Below are 16833 nucleotides of genomic sequence, written 5' to 3'. Positions count from 1 at the left end.
ACGCACTAGAGATAAACGCTCTACTACTGGATTATTACGTACTCTTTACAAAAGCTAAACCTAAAATACACTTACCAACATTAGCTGAACCTAACCGAAGCTGCATAACTCATAAAAGGTAAGCTAACGTGAGGTAAATTTAATATAAGCCTAATTTGTATGATATAAATTAAATTAAGACAGAAACTAACTTACGAAAATTACACTTTGTTGACGGGCTGTCCCCCGAACTCTCATATTTCGGATGCTAATAGTAAAGCGTAAGTTATCGTTATAGCAGGATATGTCAGAATTACTAAGTAACCGATAAACCAGTTATAATGCTTCACTAAGGGTCTCACCCTCACCCTTAGAATGTCAAAAAGGAACGAAAGCACCACGTAATAAACAATATCATGCACCTGAGCTTTCTGGTGTCATTAGTTGGAAACTGAGGGAAAAAAATATAGGAAAAGTAATAATGACAATGGTTCCTTCTATTGCTTTATCCCGTCTAACTGTATATGATGTGATACCAGAACCATTCCATGTCAAATCACCTAGAGGAGGGTTGCTCGATCATGACAACTGTCAAACTGTATTTTCACCAAAGGCTAAAAGACTACACTAAGAAACTAACTCAAAATATTGTAACTTTTTGTTTACAGTATCTGCCCCAAATTTGCATTTACTCTCATTTTCATCACAGCGGCAACCGAAAACAAGTTTGTAATGGTATAGAACTGGTTGAGGTATGGAAGGATATGAAGGAGTGACAAATGCTGGTACCTTATATTCGAGGTCCTGGCCTTTCAGAACACACATTCAAAATAACCTTGGTATTGGAATTGTAACGATCAGAAATTTAGTCATTAACACGTTAAAGGGGAGTTATTCTGGCCCCATTTTTTAAACTCTTTTTCCGAAGAAAATTCAGTTTGACTTTTGGAACCAACTACCTCACGGTCAAATTTGAGATTAAAAATGGAAGTCTCCCTTCACATAAAGTGATTTCAGTTATCCGCATCAGATGACAACACTCACTTCATCGACTGCAGACGGTGTAGTATACGGTACTAGGAATTCTCTTTCAACAATAGTTAGTCAAAGAAATGGAAACTAGTGAATATGTCAAAGCTCTCCGAGCTGCTTTCGTACCATGGGTAATCTTTGATCCGCACTATATACAGGGTGGTCCAAAAGTAGGTATACATCCCTGCGTTGATCAAGTATAACATTCTAGTTTATGGGCTTATTTGCTTCGGCTCTTCCGAGCTTAAGCTGTAAGTAAAACAAATTAAGAACAAATGATAATTAAACTAAGTCTACTTGAAAGATAATAATAAGTAATTATATAAAATGCAATGAGCTTATCAGTACGGTACTGTATACATACTTTTGCACACCCTGTATATATAAGCATTGTCACTTCCCAAGGACATTGGAAGATCTGTGTCTTTGCTTCCACAGCGAAAGAATGCCATCCTTACAAATTTCCTGGTCTTATGAGCTCAAAGGACTGTCAAGTTTTAGCAAAGTTTCAATTTCATACACTTCGAACTTTTAAAACTATTCATTCACTTTCTTCAGAAAAAAAAAAAAAACTTTAAAAAAATTAAGTTTATTGTTCATATTTTATTTCTTCCAGCCACTTCATTTTGAACTTACCAAGTTATGTTGAATGTTCATCGTGTACTTGTCTACTTGAGCACTTCTCTATGGTTCTGCACTCGATTCAAGGCGAGAATTTTTTGTCAATTCTCATTTGATCTGAATCCATCGGCTCCAGAGATAAAACGCATTAAGATATACCTTTACTTTCGATAAATGCTCAGAAATAAGGAACCATAGTAATCCCCCTTTAACCCCATCGACATCATGAGGTTAGACGATTTTGAAAGCATGCAAAATCATAACGACTTAACCCAGAAGTTGGTTTGTATTTTTCGCATTCTCGAGAAGACGGTTCTAACAAATTATCACACATTTCTTACACGTTCAAGCTAGGTTAGAGCTTTATATTTCTTTTAGCATAGCGCACTACATGAGGAGTTCCATTATTACTTGCAGATTGAGTTCAGGACTCAGTACAAATGTAGTGTAGACGTATGGCATAAAACACGAACAAACTTGTGCTAGATGGCAACTAAAAAGTACGAACGCTATCTAACCGAGTCAGAATAGAAGCGCACCAGAGGGTCCCAAGCGGTAGCAAGGGGGTGCGTCTGTAGGTTGCGCATATTTTTGGAATATATTTGCTTAAATTTTGTACTTTCTTCCTATATATATATATATATTTATTTCGGCTAATTTAGGTTATGTTATATTACTATCTAGTAGGGTTGGCTGGTTTAAACCAGTCTTTTTTTTCTTTTTTTTTCAAAAAAAACCAACTGGTTTAAACCAAAGAAAGAACGAAAAATACTTTAAATCGTGTTAACTTCATGGCGTCGTTTTCGCATATCAAACCATCTGCATTAGGTTTCTTTTCACCTTTTAATCAAGGCGTCCCATGTTCAATTTTTGGTCGAATCACAACCCTTCTTTCAAGCGTAAACCAAGTAGCGGATGTCAGTTTAAGCAAAAGTCTTCTCCTTAATAACCAAAGTATTACATAAGGATATTACGAGTAATCATACGACACGATACCAAACTGTATAATCCTGCTTACTTGATTGCTTGTTGTTTTATAAAGAAACCAAGGTTACTTAAATATATTGATAGAAATTGGCAAAATTTATCAACTGCCTACGTAGCTTCAAACATTAGCTTGGATTGGACTTTGTTTTAATTTTATTGAATATTAAATACATACTAAACTTGTAATTTAACACCTTAGTTTTAGCGTACTGATTATGATACGTTGACCTTAAAATTTTACATGCAGACATATTTTGAGTAATAACAGTATTTCCCCAATGCCTAAGGCGGAAGTTTCCCGATTTGTATATAATTCTGTATAATGGATTCATTTGTGCAACTGTTTATCTTTTTGTCCTGAAATGACTCTTGACAATTACATTAAAAAGTACGTAAACATCAGTAGAACGTATTTTTATCACAAATCCTTTGTGAGTTAGTCGGCGGACTCATTGCATTTCTGGCCAATTAGCCCCTGTTTCGAGTCCAAATGGAGAACAATTTCTCTCGGATGTGAGCCGAGAAGCGATTGGATTCCGCTTGAAGCTCCTGTGATCCCTTCCAGCATAATCCTATTGTTGCATAACATCAAGGCGAAACAAATCTATTTCTGTCAATATGTAATATAAATACATAGAGCAAATTATTTAAACTAGAAAAACCTGGATTAATCAAAAAAAACTGATTTTTTTTGTTTTTTCAATAAACACTTTTTTTTTTTTGCCAACCCTGGTATCTAGTAAGGTAATAGTATACATGAGAATCCCCTGATCTGCGTTTCTTCTGTGTTCTATTACCACTTCTACATGAAATACCATAAATTTTCTACGTAGTACTATAGTAAGAAGTATCCATGTGCACAAGACATGCGATATGCGTTAAATCCCCCCCCCCCCACACACACACACAGTCATAGATAAAATACAAGGGCACTACACATGCAGATATAAAGTACAGGTACGTTTTTATTTTCGTATCAGTCGATAAGTAAATAAAAGTCTCTTTGTTACCCCCTTTGTAAGTTCGTACATACTCAATGAATAATCCCTAAAAGTAAGAGCGTCCTCCTCCTTCGGGAACTGATGCAGCTTTCATGTATACTATATCCTCTAGTAATTATACTTACGTAATAGCAATACATTTCTCTTGTATACATGGTGAATTACTTGATTCTGGCCCCCGTTCCAAAATTATCCCGATGGGGGTATACGCACAAACTAGGATAGTGGAAGAGCGTACCTACACATACAATACTTTCACTATCAATCAAGATCCATTTTAATATGTTATGCACTGACAGTAATTACTTACACTAACATTCCTTCACGAAAAATGTTTCACATCTTATTTTACGTATAAATATTCCATTTGGTAGGACCGTCTGTCCGAGTGAACTCATATTCTCGTTCATGCTCATACTCTCCGTCGCTGAGACGCCTACTTAGTACGGTCGAACCACCGAACTACTGCGAGAGCCCTACTACTGACTTCTCTGGCTGATACATCCTTTTACTGACCACTGAGCACAAGTTGGTTTGACTTTTGAGTCGACTTATAACACATGTACGGACACGTATTTATTCCCGTAAGAGGAAGCACGTCAGTTTGCACGCAGATTATCAATCCACGTAATTATTTGGATATGCGCCAGGATCTATCAAATTCAAAAACAAGCAAACTGTTTTTGAAATTGATAGACTATTGAAACCTGCACCAAAAATGACTATATCCCTTTCGTTTAAAATACCGTAATTTCTACAAATATATACCTCTTTATTATTTATATACAACATATATACAATCATAATAACGAGACAAACATATTTGATTTGTTAAAGACCATTAAAATCCTTTAGAAACAAAAAATCGGGATATATTTTGCAACGTCTTTAGGATAGCTATGGTTAGGCCTGGTTCAAATTGGGGAAGAAAACTCGAAAATTTTAGCAACCCTTTCTATGATTTTGTTACAAATCGGACACCTTCCCCTAGTCCTCCACACTTTCTGCGCACATTTATAACACGTAGCTTGATGAGCAGTTTTCCCGTGCACGATAGTTGCGTTCTTTGTCCCAGAACTACAAACAACACAATTCTCACTATTAAGTTTTACACTTTCTTCAGAAAGGCACGATTGTTGTGAGGAAGTAGAGGCAACTGAAGACATACTACTCAGACCACTATCTTCAACAACACGGTATCGGTTTTTCTTTTTAGTCTTTTTATTTCGTCTTCTGGTATCAACCCTATTTTTGCGTTGACGAACGCATTTCTGACAATTCCTCTGAAGTGGTTTGTTTCTCCATTTACAAAATGAACAATCCCAATAACCCCCCACAGATAGGTCAGGATCATTACTAGACGAATTGTCTGCTTCACCATCACCACTTCTATCAATATCAATGTCCGTAGTTTTATCTGAGTTACTTTCACTATCATATGACCACGTACTATCCGAAGTATCTTTAACGAGATCAGTAGATTTAGAATGGATACTACCGTATTCCCCTTCACTGTCTGTTGGAGGTCGAGCTACAATTTCAAATTTTAAGTTTTTAAACGTCACATCGCATATGTCATCACACGAGGGCCTTTTTCTAGAGGCCATAATTATTTATATGCCTCTTTACCCTAAAACACAACACTTCACTGATCACGGAAGAAATGAACCCTCCTACATTAATGTTTCACAACATGTTTGAACCTGTCTTGTCTTGTCTTCTTTCTTTCTTTCTTCTTCACTATTACAGTCAAATAGGTAGGTGCACCAGCTTACCAGTCATATGTGCTACTAATGCTAAATGATCAAATGTGTACCTCAAACAGAGGATTTATGATTGGAAAACAAAATAGAATAATATACAGGACACAACCAGGAAAAAGTGACACAAGTCAAGAAATTAGTCAAAGTCAGGAATAGGTCAAAATCGGGAAAGAAGTTCGGACAGGGAAAGAGGGCGAAAAGCCAAGATGAATAGGGCAAAAAATGAAGGGTAAGTGGGAAGTGTAAAATGAAAAAGGAAAGCGTATAAAAAAGAAGGGAATGTATGTACGTATAAATGTAACAGAAAGTGGAAGTGTAGTGTAGATGTATAGCGAGTCCCACTTAGCCTTTTCCTTACGGAGCATCACCAGACAAGAGGAAACCACTACCACAGCCACTGCCGAACTCGTTTGAACCTGTCAAGAGCGTACGTAAAACTAATATTGCCAGAATCTATTATTCCCCACAGAACTACAAGTAAAATGAAATCGCAACACAGCATTTTTTAAAACTTAAAAACACATTTTTATCGTTTTTTTTAAAATTATGAAACAAGAAAAAAAAGTAATAAAGCATTATAACAATTACGTGCGGTTTTACTATACGGACCATAGTATAAGTAGTAATAGGAGTAGGAGTAGGGGTATGAACAAGTTAGAAGCCCCGCAGAAGTTTGTTGATTCTGTTCTCTATATAAAATGGGCAGATTAAAGACTTTCCCAAATTTTTCCATACATTTCACAATCTGTGGATCCGTACAGTCTAACTGCACCAATAATTATTCTAAAATTTAATACTAGAAATAATGATTGATACCTTATACATGGTATAATGTAACATGGCCCGGAAGTTTTGAGCAACCAGAATATATATATATATATATATATATATATATATATATATATATATATATATATATATATATATATATATATATATATATGTGTGTGTGTGTGTGTGTGTGTGTGTGTGTGTGTGTGTGTGTGTGTGTGCGTGTGTGTGGTAGGAATTTTATATCTATTGAACCTTTGGAAATATAATTATTTGTTTGCCCAATTTTCATGTAAATCGCAAATTTTGCGTAAAACTCTATTTAAATAGTGATTTTATTTAGACAAAAATATATGGTTATATATATATATATTGTATAATATCCATATATTTAGCCAAAATCAAGTGTTATTTTAGAAAGTAATGTCACATCCGGTCGTTTTGAATCCTTTCCAGTGTATTTTCATGGATATTTTTTGTTTAGGGGATCATCAAAAGAAAATCAAAATTTTTATTTCATAAATCTTCTTTAAAATTTCACATTTGTAAAGTCAGCCATAATAGCTTCATGATGCATGTCTTTGTTTAATCTAAATTGTCTGTGATTGGAGCATCTCCAATCTCTGCTGTCGTCAAGAGATTCGGTTCTTTTGATCTTAGATCATCCTATCATTACGTCATTGTAAAGAATACAGTTGTAAACAATTCAATTGGGAATCTTCTCCCAGTTATTTTTGTTCTTTTCGATAGTGAAGCCGCCATGAGCAGACGTGCAGTGCGTCTTGTCTGCAGAAAGTAATCGCAATTTATTCCAGTTTAATTAGCTGTCAGTGGACCATTTTAGGATTGTGAACTCCAGAGGACTGCGGCGCAATAGAAAATAGTTTGACTTGCTCACAGTGCAGTGGTTCGGAGAGAGCAAACTGCTTTCGTCAGATTAGCAGGTTGTCTTTTCTTGAAGGAGGTATGAAACCATATACAGACGCATCAAAATACAATAATATCAATGTAGGAGCAGCAATATATATACCATCCAGTACAACAACACTCAAGTATAAGTTACCCATTAATACAACAATATTTGAAGGAGAAGCATTTGCCATCCGGCAAGCATTATTATACATCAAAAAATATAAAATAGAAAAATCTGTTATCTGCTCAGATTCGTTAAGTGTGCTGACAGCATTAAACTCTATTCACTGGAACAACTCTACAACCTGGAGCATCCTGAATATTAAATATTTATATCGTAACATGACTGAAAATAATTATAAAATTTATTTCACTTTTATTAAGGCTCATGTTAATATTGAAGTAAATAGTAATATTATAGATAAAGCGGCGAAAACAGCATGTATAGAAGGACAACCAACGGATATAAAACTATCATCCAGAAATTATTTTAATCTCATCAAAGAATATCATAAGGACGAGTTAAGCAAATGGTATGACAAACAACAACCACTACCTGGTGAATTTTATTGGTTAATTACTACTCCTCTTCAAAATTCAATGAAACAAAATATTAAAACATGGACTCGCCGAGAAATTATAATTTACTACCGCCTTATTTTTGGAACAGCGCTATCACCTTTAAAATTATATCAAATAAGAAAAAAACCCACATATCATTGTTGGTGTGATAAAGGAATAGGAACTATTAATCATATTATTTTTGAATGTGAATTGTTTCAATCTCTACGACCCCAGCTATTAAAGCAGTTATATTTTTATCTCGGATATGCACCTTTCTCCTATAAATACATATTGGCAACTAACAACTGGCTACCAATCAAAGCACTAGTAATTTTTTTGGTAAAATCTGATATATAAAAAAAAATCATTACATAATATTACTAATGGATCATATGAAATACAGTGAAGCAACATGCAACAACAAGAATACTAGAAAATACTTTTGTTCATCTTTTTACTAAACCAGATATCAATTACGACACAGGAAAACCTGATAAACATTGCACTCATAGTGAAAATAGATCAACAGAAACTGCAAGTCAAAATGGGAAATATATTATTTTATTAAAAATTTATATTTGTTGTTTATAAATTCTCTTTGGAAAATGAATAATGAATTTATTCCACATTTATAGCATAAATTGGTGAAAAACCTGGTGCGCCCATAGAACACTGATAATAGTGAGACAAGACAAGACAAGGTATGAAACCATACTGGTCCCAGTTTTGATTTTTTGAAGCATCCAGGAAACTTGTCGACCGACAAGTTGATGAAGAAATAGGAAAACTTAAGGTATAGTTTTATGCCGTGGAATTGACCAAGTAAGTGGCTAATTTGTGCATCCAAATTTCTATTTCGGAAGAAACTAACCTCCTAAATTATCATTCTGCTTAAAGATGTGTTTTCTATTTGTGTAGTGCTGCTTACTATGATGTTCTAAACTCCGCGTCTTTTCCCTGAGTTATTTCGTATGTAGATTCACGATGTGACTAGCACTGCTCGCTCAATGGTTTTTTCCTTAACTTTCAGTGTTTTGACGATTGTCATAACCGACCATGAAATGTGTGTACCTTCCGGGCATATACATTTTTCCAAACTATATTTTTAGATATGTAAACCTCAAAATTTCACGTACTGCTCTCTATTAGAATCAAAATCTATTCACTGGTTTTCTAGGCTCAGATTTTCTTTAGGTTGGATATGATTAGAATAATGTTTACATGAATTTTCGGCTCACATTCATGACAAGGGTGCAATATTCGGAAATTGGTAATGGAAGATGTTTGTCAATAGTGAAATATTCGTTTCGTATTCTGAATCCCCCTCGTGGGAAATAAAAGTTTAGATTTCAGAGTGCATATTTGTAATTTTTGGCTATTTAATTAGAAAAATTATGAACTTAACTAGATTCGTTTCAATACGTCCTTAGCAAAGGCTGTGCATGCTATATACTAAACAAATATATGTTCATGTAAATGATTTTGATATGTGTTAGGTTAAGTTAGGTTAGATAGTTAGGTTTAGGGATTTTAGGTTAAGTATATTTTATTGAATATTTTCGTTGTGTGCATATTCCGAGTCGCTATGAGTTGTTGTGGAAAAGGGAAATATGGACAGGCCTTGTGTAAAGAGGTAACCTAATGTGTATAAATCCTCTATGCTAGCCCCACTTGGAGAGCACAACATTAGTACGACCGAGAATAATACAATAATACAAAATATTAGTATATAGCACGCAGAAGCGAAATGTGAGGTATATGCATATATGTAGTATAAGGAGTTTATTGTGTGATTAATTTGTCTTCATTGTGAATAATTTGTAGATGTCATATCACACGCAGAGTTGCCTAAATGTTCAATAGAAATTGAGTGCGTGTAAAGTAATACGAGATGGGAAGAAAGTAGAATATTATTCAATTCAATACGTCAACTTTCTCATTCAGATGTGTTAAAATTTAATTCCCAATTACCAAACATAGCAACACGTTTTTTTTTTTGTTTATTTACTTTTTTGTTATACAGAAATTTAGTACAAATAAAATGTACGAGCCGAAACGAAAATCTTTTCTTTTCAAGTGCAAAGCTCATTATTTAGTATTAAGTTGTAAATTAAACCCAGTTGTGTATTGTTAGTATGTAGTATACGAATTTTGAAAGCAGTACGTAAACAGTGTATAAAAATCAAAAGTTTATCGTTTTAAAACAACGAAATTGATTTCACTTAGTGTTATCAGGGTTGAAATAACAGACCTGACAAAAATTCATTTCGTTAGAACCAACTAAATCCAGTTCAGGCATTCAGTGTACAAAATTCAATTCCGTTGCGTTATTCAAAACCCAGTTCGAGAGATTTTTTTCTTTTGTCTTGGCCAGTAAATACCAACATCTCCGAAGCACTCATTGTCAGTTTCACTCTTGGGTCGATGTCTTGTATCGGTAGTTTTGTGCTACGCAACCTATCTCGCGATGGGATGCGGTTGGTGAGCTGCAGATCTGGACACCGGGCTGTGAGTGGGAATGGAAGAGGCTTGGGAACCTTCACATTTTGGTTAAATTTGAGTTCGATTTTCCGGGGATGATTGGTTTGATGGATGGTCAGTGAGTGTTGATAGCTTGCCCACCTGGGCCCGTTGGGTTCGCGGTCACCAGTCGGTGACTCATTCACGTAACCATAGTCCTAAGGAAGATGAGCATCATACAAAACACATCGGTATTATCATCATCACCATAATTTTATTTTATTTTTTTTATTTTTTTCTAAAATGATAGTTTCCAGCATCACAATAATAATAATAATAATAAAACTGACCGATTTGTCCATTATCAAACCTCAAGTTCTGCTCTTCCAAAGGAGCGACAGTTTGCTCTAAACGCTGCTTCACATTCAAACTATTAAAAAGACAAGTTGTCATTAGGGTGGACCGAATTTAAATTTTTTACGAAAATCGTTTCGGCAAAGCGGTGAAAGGGAGTCGTTTAGTGAACAAAGTGTACCAGATTTTTTTCAGATCTTTTAGTCAACGCCGTCATGTGCAGCATCGAAGTTTTATGGAAAAGGTATGCAACCCTCACTACATGGTACTATATTTCACGTTTCTGGCTGTGTAAAATGCATATGTTCTGTTTTTTTATACAGTAGATTCAACCTTAGGAACAACTTGAAATATACGTATGTCATTTCCCCAAAACCAACTTATATGCAGTTCTTCGCTTAGATTAGAAGAATTTCAACACTTAAGGCAAGAATATTGCGTTTTTTATATGTATGTATAAAAAATGGATTGATTTATTTTTTGCCTAAGTGTAGCTATTTATTTTTTGCTGTAATCCAATTCATTATCAACATTCTCGATCATTTTTCTTTAACCTAAATAAGCCAGAGCTCACCACGAGGAGGTGACTACACTTCGAGTTCCACCCTCCCGCCCTGTTTAATTTTCTGCCATGGCTTTGTTGTGTCCTCACTTACTTGCTTTACTCTTCTTGATGGTATAGTCTCTTGTCGATCCAAATGTTCGTATTTCCTTGCGAGAAGGCAAGGCACAGCGTATGAATCCGTCGTGATTTTTCTGCCCACACACGGATTGAGAAATTTGTGTCACCAAACGCACCATTCGCTCTAATGTTTGGGTATGGCACGGAAACGCAGTTATTTCTTCTCCGGGCATTGCAGCTGACGTAATATTTTCTTTAATCTCGTCGTCGGAGAGCATCTTTGTGAGTTGAGGTTCTGTTGAGGACAAGGTGTCCCACTCCATCATGTAGTAATCGTCCGCGTGAAAATTTATTTTAGGAATTTGTGAATTCTTAGATTGATTTTTTCTTTATTATGTGGCGGGCCTTCTTAATCCTACTCCAACTAAGTGTACGAATTTTCGAACTAGTATCCGTGATCATCCCAAGAAGCAAGTTTGCGGGTGCGCGAAGAAAACATTCGTCTGCAATACAGAGAATACTATTTGCTTAGGTTCCGTTGGTAGAAATTGGGCTAGTCGTCCCAAATTCCATAAATGCTCCGTGCATCGGTCCTCCGTGCATGATGGCTTTTGCTTGATGACAAACCAGACCCGGGCGTACACCGTGACGATGTATTGTACAAGACACAACAATGCCTCAGTAGTATGCATACCAAACTACGAGCCCACTTTTCCCCTCTATCCCTAACTGCCAAAAAATTACGAATCCGCCACTGACCGTAGTACTTTAACAAAGAAGAATAGCACAAAGTGAGATTGGGTATTGTACACTGTGCATTGATTTTTACCACATTTAAAATGAAAAAATCTTACAACTTATAGTGCTGTCTTTGATTATAAAATTAGTTTTTGTTTGATGTAAATCGGTTCACAAATAGCTGAATTCTAAGAACTTACAGTTTAGTATGTTGCTTAAGCTTTTATGACATTTAAAATCATAGAAAACTTACATCTAAAAACATCGTTATTGCTGTTAGCTTTTGTAAATGTTATTCTCAATCCGCCTTTCCACATAACTTGTTTTTAATCACTTAGAAAGCCTGGAATTAATCTTAATGGATACAAAACGCTAAAGTTCTTTCGTAGACCAACTTTATCATGTTTCAAATCCTGCTTGTTTTAGATATTCAACTTCTGGTTTGGAAATCTTTAATGTTCCAATAGCTGTAGATGTTATTCCAGGTAGTTCAATCTTATCTATAACAACTCCATGCTTTCTAACCTCAATTTGAGAAAAGAAGAATGGTAAGAAGTTATCTACAAGTTTTATAGTATCATTTGCACGAAATGTTCCTCCAGCTGATGCACCAAACACTTCAAAAGTCATATGACAATCTGCTTTGTGTGGATGTATAAACCCATCCCCCACATCGAAATCAAACTCAATATCTTTGTTAGCTTCATTCAAATTATTAAATGTTCTTGTGTTAGGTTTAAAACTCTGTAACTTGTAACTGTCAATACTATCCATTTATTATAAAGAAAATCTTGAAGCAACGCTTTTATAGGATGTACCCATAAAAGAATTATACATAATAATATTTTAAAAACTTATAATCCCCATCTTAACTTAACCTTAGCATTCATAGCAGTACCAACTCCAAAAGCAGCTAATCGTTCACCAATTGATGCATCACTACTAAATGCTCTGTTCCATGCTTTAGTTTCTAGTTCCTTGTCTGCAATATGTCTTGACTGTATCTTTATTGTCTCTGTAGTATATGTCATGTTCTTTACAAGCCTCATCTAATGGGTTAATACATTTATCACCTCTTTCTAATCTTTCTTGTAGCTTACTTCCCGGACCACAGTACGAAAATCCTAAAATGTGTAATTCAAATGGGAGTTTATTAATCACTTAATGGGAGTTTATTGATCTCACTTCTCATTTACTAATCCTTTTTCAAGCTTCTCATCATTCCAAAATCGTGGTGGTAACGCATTTAAGATCTTAATCAAATAACCTATACCTTTCGAATCATTAGGAATAAATTGCGAAAGCTTATTATTAATCATACTCACTATACCTACTTTCTCATTATAAAAGTTATTTTTACCAGCCTTTTCTTCTCCATCTATAACTATTAACCGATCAATTAACTTTCTCACATTATTCGATCCATATATATTCTTTAGGTAATTCGTTGTATATTTTTATCCCTTCCCCAGACTTTGGTGTTTTCTTTCTTGTTGGTGTTGGAAGTAAATATGGTTTAATATAATCATCCCAAATAGGCTTGATAATATTAATGTACTTAGAACCTCTATTAGATGCTACTTTTTTATCTCGATTATATTTTTGGAAGGCAGCATCTGATTCTATTATTATATCCTTGTACTGTTCAAAATCGTCATCATCATAATCTTCAATGGTTTTATTAGTATTCATCGTTAACAATTCCCATAGACCTGTTCCTTTATAAGTTTTACCATTAATTATCAAATCATCGACACTCACTTTAACTTCAGAATTTCCTATCTTATTTATTATTCTTCCATCCTCTTCAACAGCTCTTATTCCGAATACACTATCATTTCTTTTACTATAATATTTTGTTGCAATCTTACCAAATGATTGTGCATTTGTTAAAGGCTCTACTCCTTCGACTTTGCCTTTAATTTGTTTTCTCATTTGCTTTATTTCTCCTGTTATAGGTGTATCACTGCTACTTGGAGAACTATCATAAGTTATCTTTTTAGGTGTTTCTAGTAGACTAGGATCTACTGAAGCTGTCTTATGTCCAGCTGGAACAAGTTCAGTTATTAAATTTTTATTTTGTTCTGCTACTTCTTTGATCTCACTTCCTAAATTTTGGATAGCATCAATTACAGGTTGTTCTTGCGTCTTAAATTTATCGTATATACCTGCTCTTTCTTTCTTCCAAGATTTGAAGCCCTTTATCAAGAACTCCTTTAACTTAATATTCTTATTAATTTCTTTCTCATCCATTTATTATATAGAGAACGAACAAACGTCAAAAAACGTGAAAAAACGTCAAAATACGTAAACCGTTAAAACGTAAAAACGTGAAAAAAACAACAAACGTCTATAAAGTGTTTTATCTTGTTCCTACACTTACCACTGTTTACCTTCCTTGTCATATCAATTACTATAAAACCATAATCTTCTTGCCAACATTTTAACATATCTCTTTAAATTTATATAAGACATATCTCCTCCAAATAATTCGTTATACATATGTTTAAGATTAGTATCATCGTGTCTAAATACGCATAGGAAGTTAACGTTATCTCTTATAAGCTTTTTAGGTACTTTTGAATATGTCTGTGCAAGATAGAAACAGTCTAAACGTCTATGTCTACCTCTTGTAAAGTAATTTCTAACACTATCTTGGTCCTCCAAAATGTAATCATCAAACACAACGACAGAGTATTTTTACATTCATCAATAGGTACAATACAGTCATTACTGCTTAAAAACGTTGCTATTTGCTTCTTGAACTTTAGTTCTGCTTTTTCAAATCGTTCTTTTAATTGTTCATACTTTGGCTGATTCATGCTTTTAGAATATATGTAGAAGTAATTATTGTTTAACCAATCTGGTTGTAATAAGAAGTTAAATAACAGAAAAGTCTTACCACAACCAGATGGACCCAGAATAAGACATCGAATATCATCAGGTATAAGTTCTCCATTTCTTTTCTTAGCTGTTGTTTCTTTTATCATCTCTTTTACATCCCAATTAATAGTTTTCTTACTCATTTATTATAGAGAAAATTTTGATTCAGACCCGCTAAATCGTTGGGTCCTTATATTATAAGTTAAGCCCTGGGTGCCAACACCTTTTATGATCTTATATCTATAAGTTGTTCTCTGATCTTATGCAACGTATTTTTTTATATATTCTTCATCCATTTCGCCATTTAATGTTATTATCATCTCTGTTCTTTAAATCAGTTAATACAAGTGACAATGGTTTTTATTCATCTTTTCTTTTACTTATGTTTAACTTAGAAGATAAACCTGTTATAATAGCACTTCCAGTCTCAAGAGACGTTGTTAATATTGAGTAAATTGTTACGGGTATAAAAATATTAATAAACCCAGTTGTTGCAGAAAGTATAATTGATAACGTAATTAAAGTGTATTATGCATATCTAACAATTCGTATTTTTCTCTTTTTCTTCTTTAAGCTGTATTCTAACTTTTGAATGATGTCTTCTATTAACTAGGCTACATTCTCTCTTGGAATATCGAACTTGTTCATTTATTATATAATAAATGGCTAAGGTATTTAAGTTAACGAGTGATACCTCTGTTTTAAAGAAGAAACTCCATTATGAATTAGACAACAGTAACAACAATTTAAGTATAGGACTAGTGGGGTTTTATACAACATACTTAACTCCAAACATTACAGAAAGAAATAATAAATTAACATTTTGAAGCGATGTTAATATACTTTCAAAGCAACTCATAGTTCAGCCTGGTCAATGTAATTTAAAAGAATTAGAAGAATATATTAAATTTCCATACTTCAGCGAATTTTTAGATCTTAAGTTTACTGAGGACAGAGAGAAAAATAGAGTTAAAATATTTAGCGGGTATTGTGATATAACCTTAGATACCATTAATACTGTATTAGGTTTTAGTGAGAAAAACTTGGCCAAAAACATAGAACATGTTGGAGATAAGATAACGAAGTTTCATCCGTTTGATACAATTAATGTTCACTGTAATATAGCAGATGGTATGTTTGTTAAAGATACTGAGTACACACATAGAGAAACAGGAATTATAGCATCATTTAAAACAGATGCCGAGTTTAAACATAGTATTATTTACGAGCCTACTTATCCATTATTTTTCCCTGTATCTAAAGACAAGGTTGATAATTTTGAGATAAGAATAACAGATGAGAATGATTCTTTAATTGATTTTGGTGGAGCTACAACAATTGTACTTTTACAAATCAAGATTTTCTCTTAAATAAATAGGAAGATGTGTTCTATTAAAGGTTGTATGTTTAGTGTTACATATAGTGAACTAAAGGATTTAAATATCGATCATGTATTAACAAAGAAACAATTTAACGATAAATCCAAGAAAATTAAAGAATGTAAAGGAATGGATTTAACTCTAACTACTGCACAAATGAAAAAGATTAAGAAAGAGCATATGGGAGGTTTTATCTTTACAATTCCAGCCATTTTAGCAGCTTTAGGAGCAGTTGGCTCATTAGCAGCTGGTGCAGCAGCGGTTACTAAAACTGTACTTGATGCTAAGAAAAATAAACAAGAACTTGAAGAACAAAAAGGCACAATATGGCTATAGAAGAAAAACAACGAGCAGGTAAACCAAAGAAGTCAAAAAACTAAAACCATTAACCAACTTCGATATAGAGAGGTTGGTTAAATAATTAAAGATAAAACGATTTAGGGATGTCTTTATGAGTGACGAACTTCCACAAAAACCCTATGTAAATGAGTGTGGTATAGTTAACTTCGATAAATCAGAAAACATTGGTACTCATTGGATATGTTATTGGAAAGATAACAACGAAAAGTACGTGTTCGATTCTTATGGTGGTGTTCCTCCTAAACAACCAGTACAATATCTTGGTACCGAAAACTTACTTTACAATGACGAGCGAATACAAGACTTTAATTCAGTTATATGTGGTCATCTTTGTGTTAAGGTTTTAAATTTTCTAAATCAAGGGTATTTTAGTGACGTTATGTATATGATTAAAAATGATTAAATAT

General features: G+C 33.9%; 2 protein-coding genes across 2 annotated transcripts in view; one reads left to right on the top strand and one right to left on the bottom strand.

Moving 5' to 3' along the window:
* Positions 1-4168: 4168 nt before the first annotated feature.
* On the bottom strand, positions 4169-5355 carry LOC145690523 (E3 ubiquitin-protein ligase Mdm2-like). Its single transcript, XM_081765481.1, has one exon. The coding sequence runs from the start codon at positions 5225-5227 to the stop codon at positions 4535-4537; it is 693 nt and encodes a 230-aa protein (XP_081621607.1). The 5' UTR covers positions 5228-5355; the 3' UTR covers positions 4169-4534.
* Positions 5356-8434: 3079 nt separating this feature from the next.
* The window catches only part of LOC145690522 (putative aarF domain-containing protein kinase 5), a 125495-nt gene continuing 117096 nt past the window's right edge, over positions 8435-16833 (top strand). Inside the window, exon 1 of the mRNA XM_081765480.1 lies at positions 8435-8452. The gene's annotated coding sequence lies outside the window, so the exon portion shown is untranslated. The remainder of the gene's footprint in view (positions 8453-16833) is intronic.

Source organism: Thermobia domestica, chromosome 7, assembly GCF_964235325.1.
Source record: "Thermobia domestica chromosome 7, izTheDome1.hap1.1, whole genome shotgun sequence".
NCBI classification, from domain to species: domain Eukaryota; kingdom Metazoa; phylum Arthropoda; class Insecta; order Zygentoma; family Lepismatidae; genus Thermobia; species Thermobia domestica.
The sequence above is the reverse complement of the archived record's forward strand: the minus strand, read 5'-3'. Positions and strand labels throughout refer to the sequence as shown.

Excerpts from the sequence above, each read along its gene's own strand:
- LOC145690523 (XM_081765481.1), bottom strand. The coding sequence starts at position 5,227 with ATGGCCTCTAGAAAAAGGCCCTCGTGTGATGACATATGCGATGTGACG.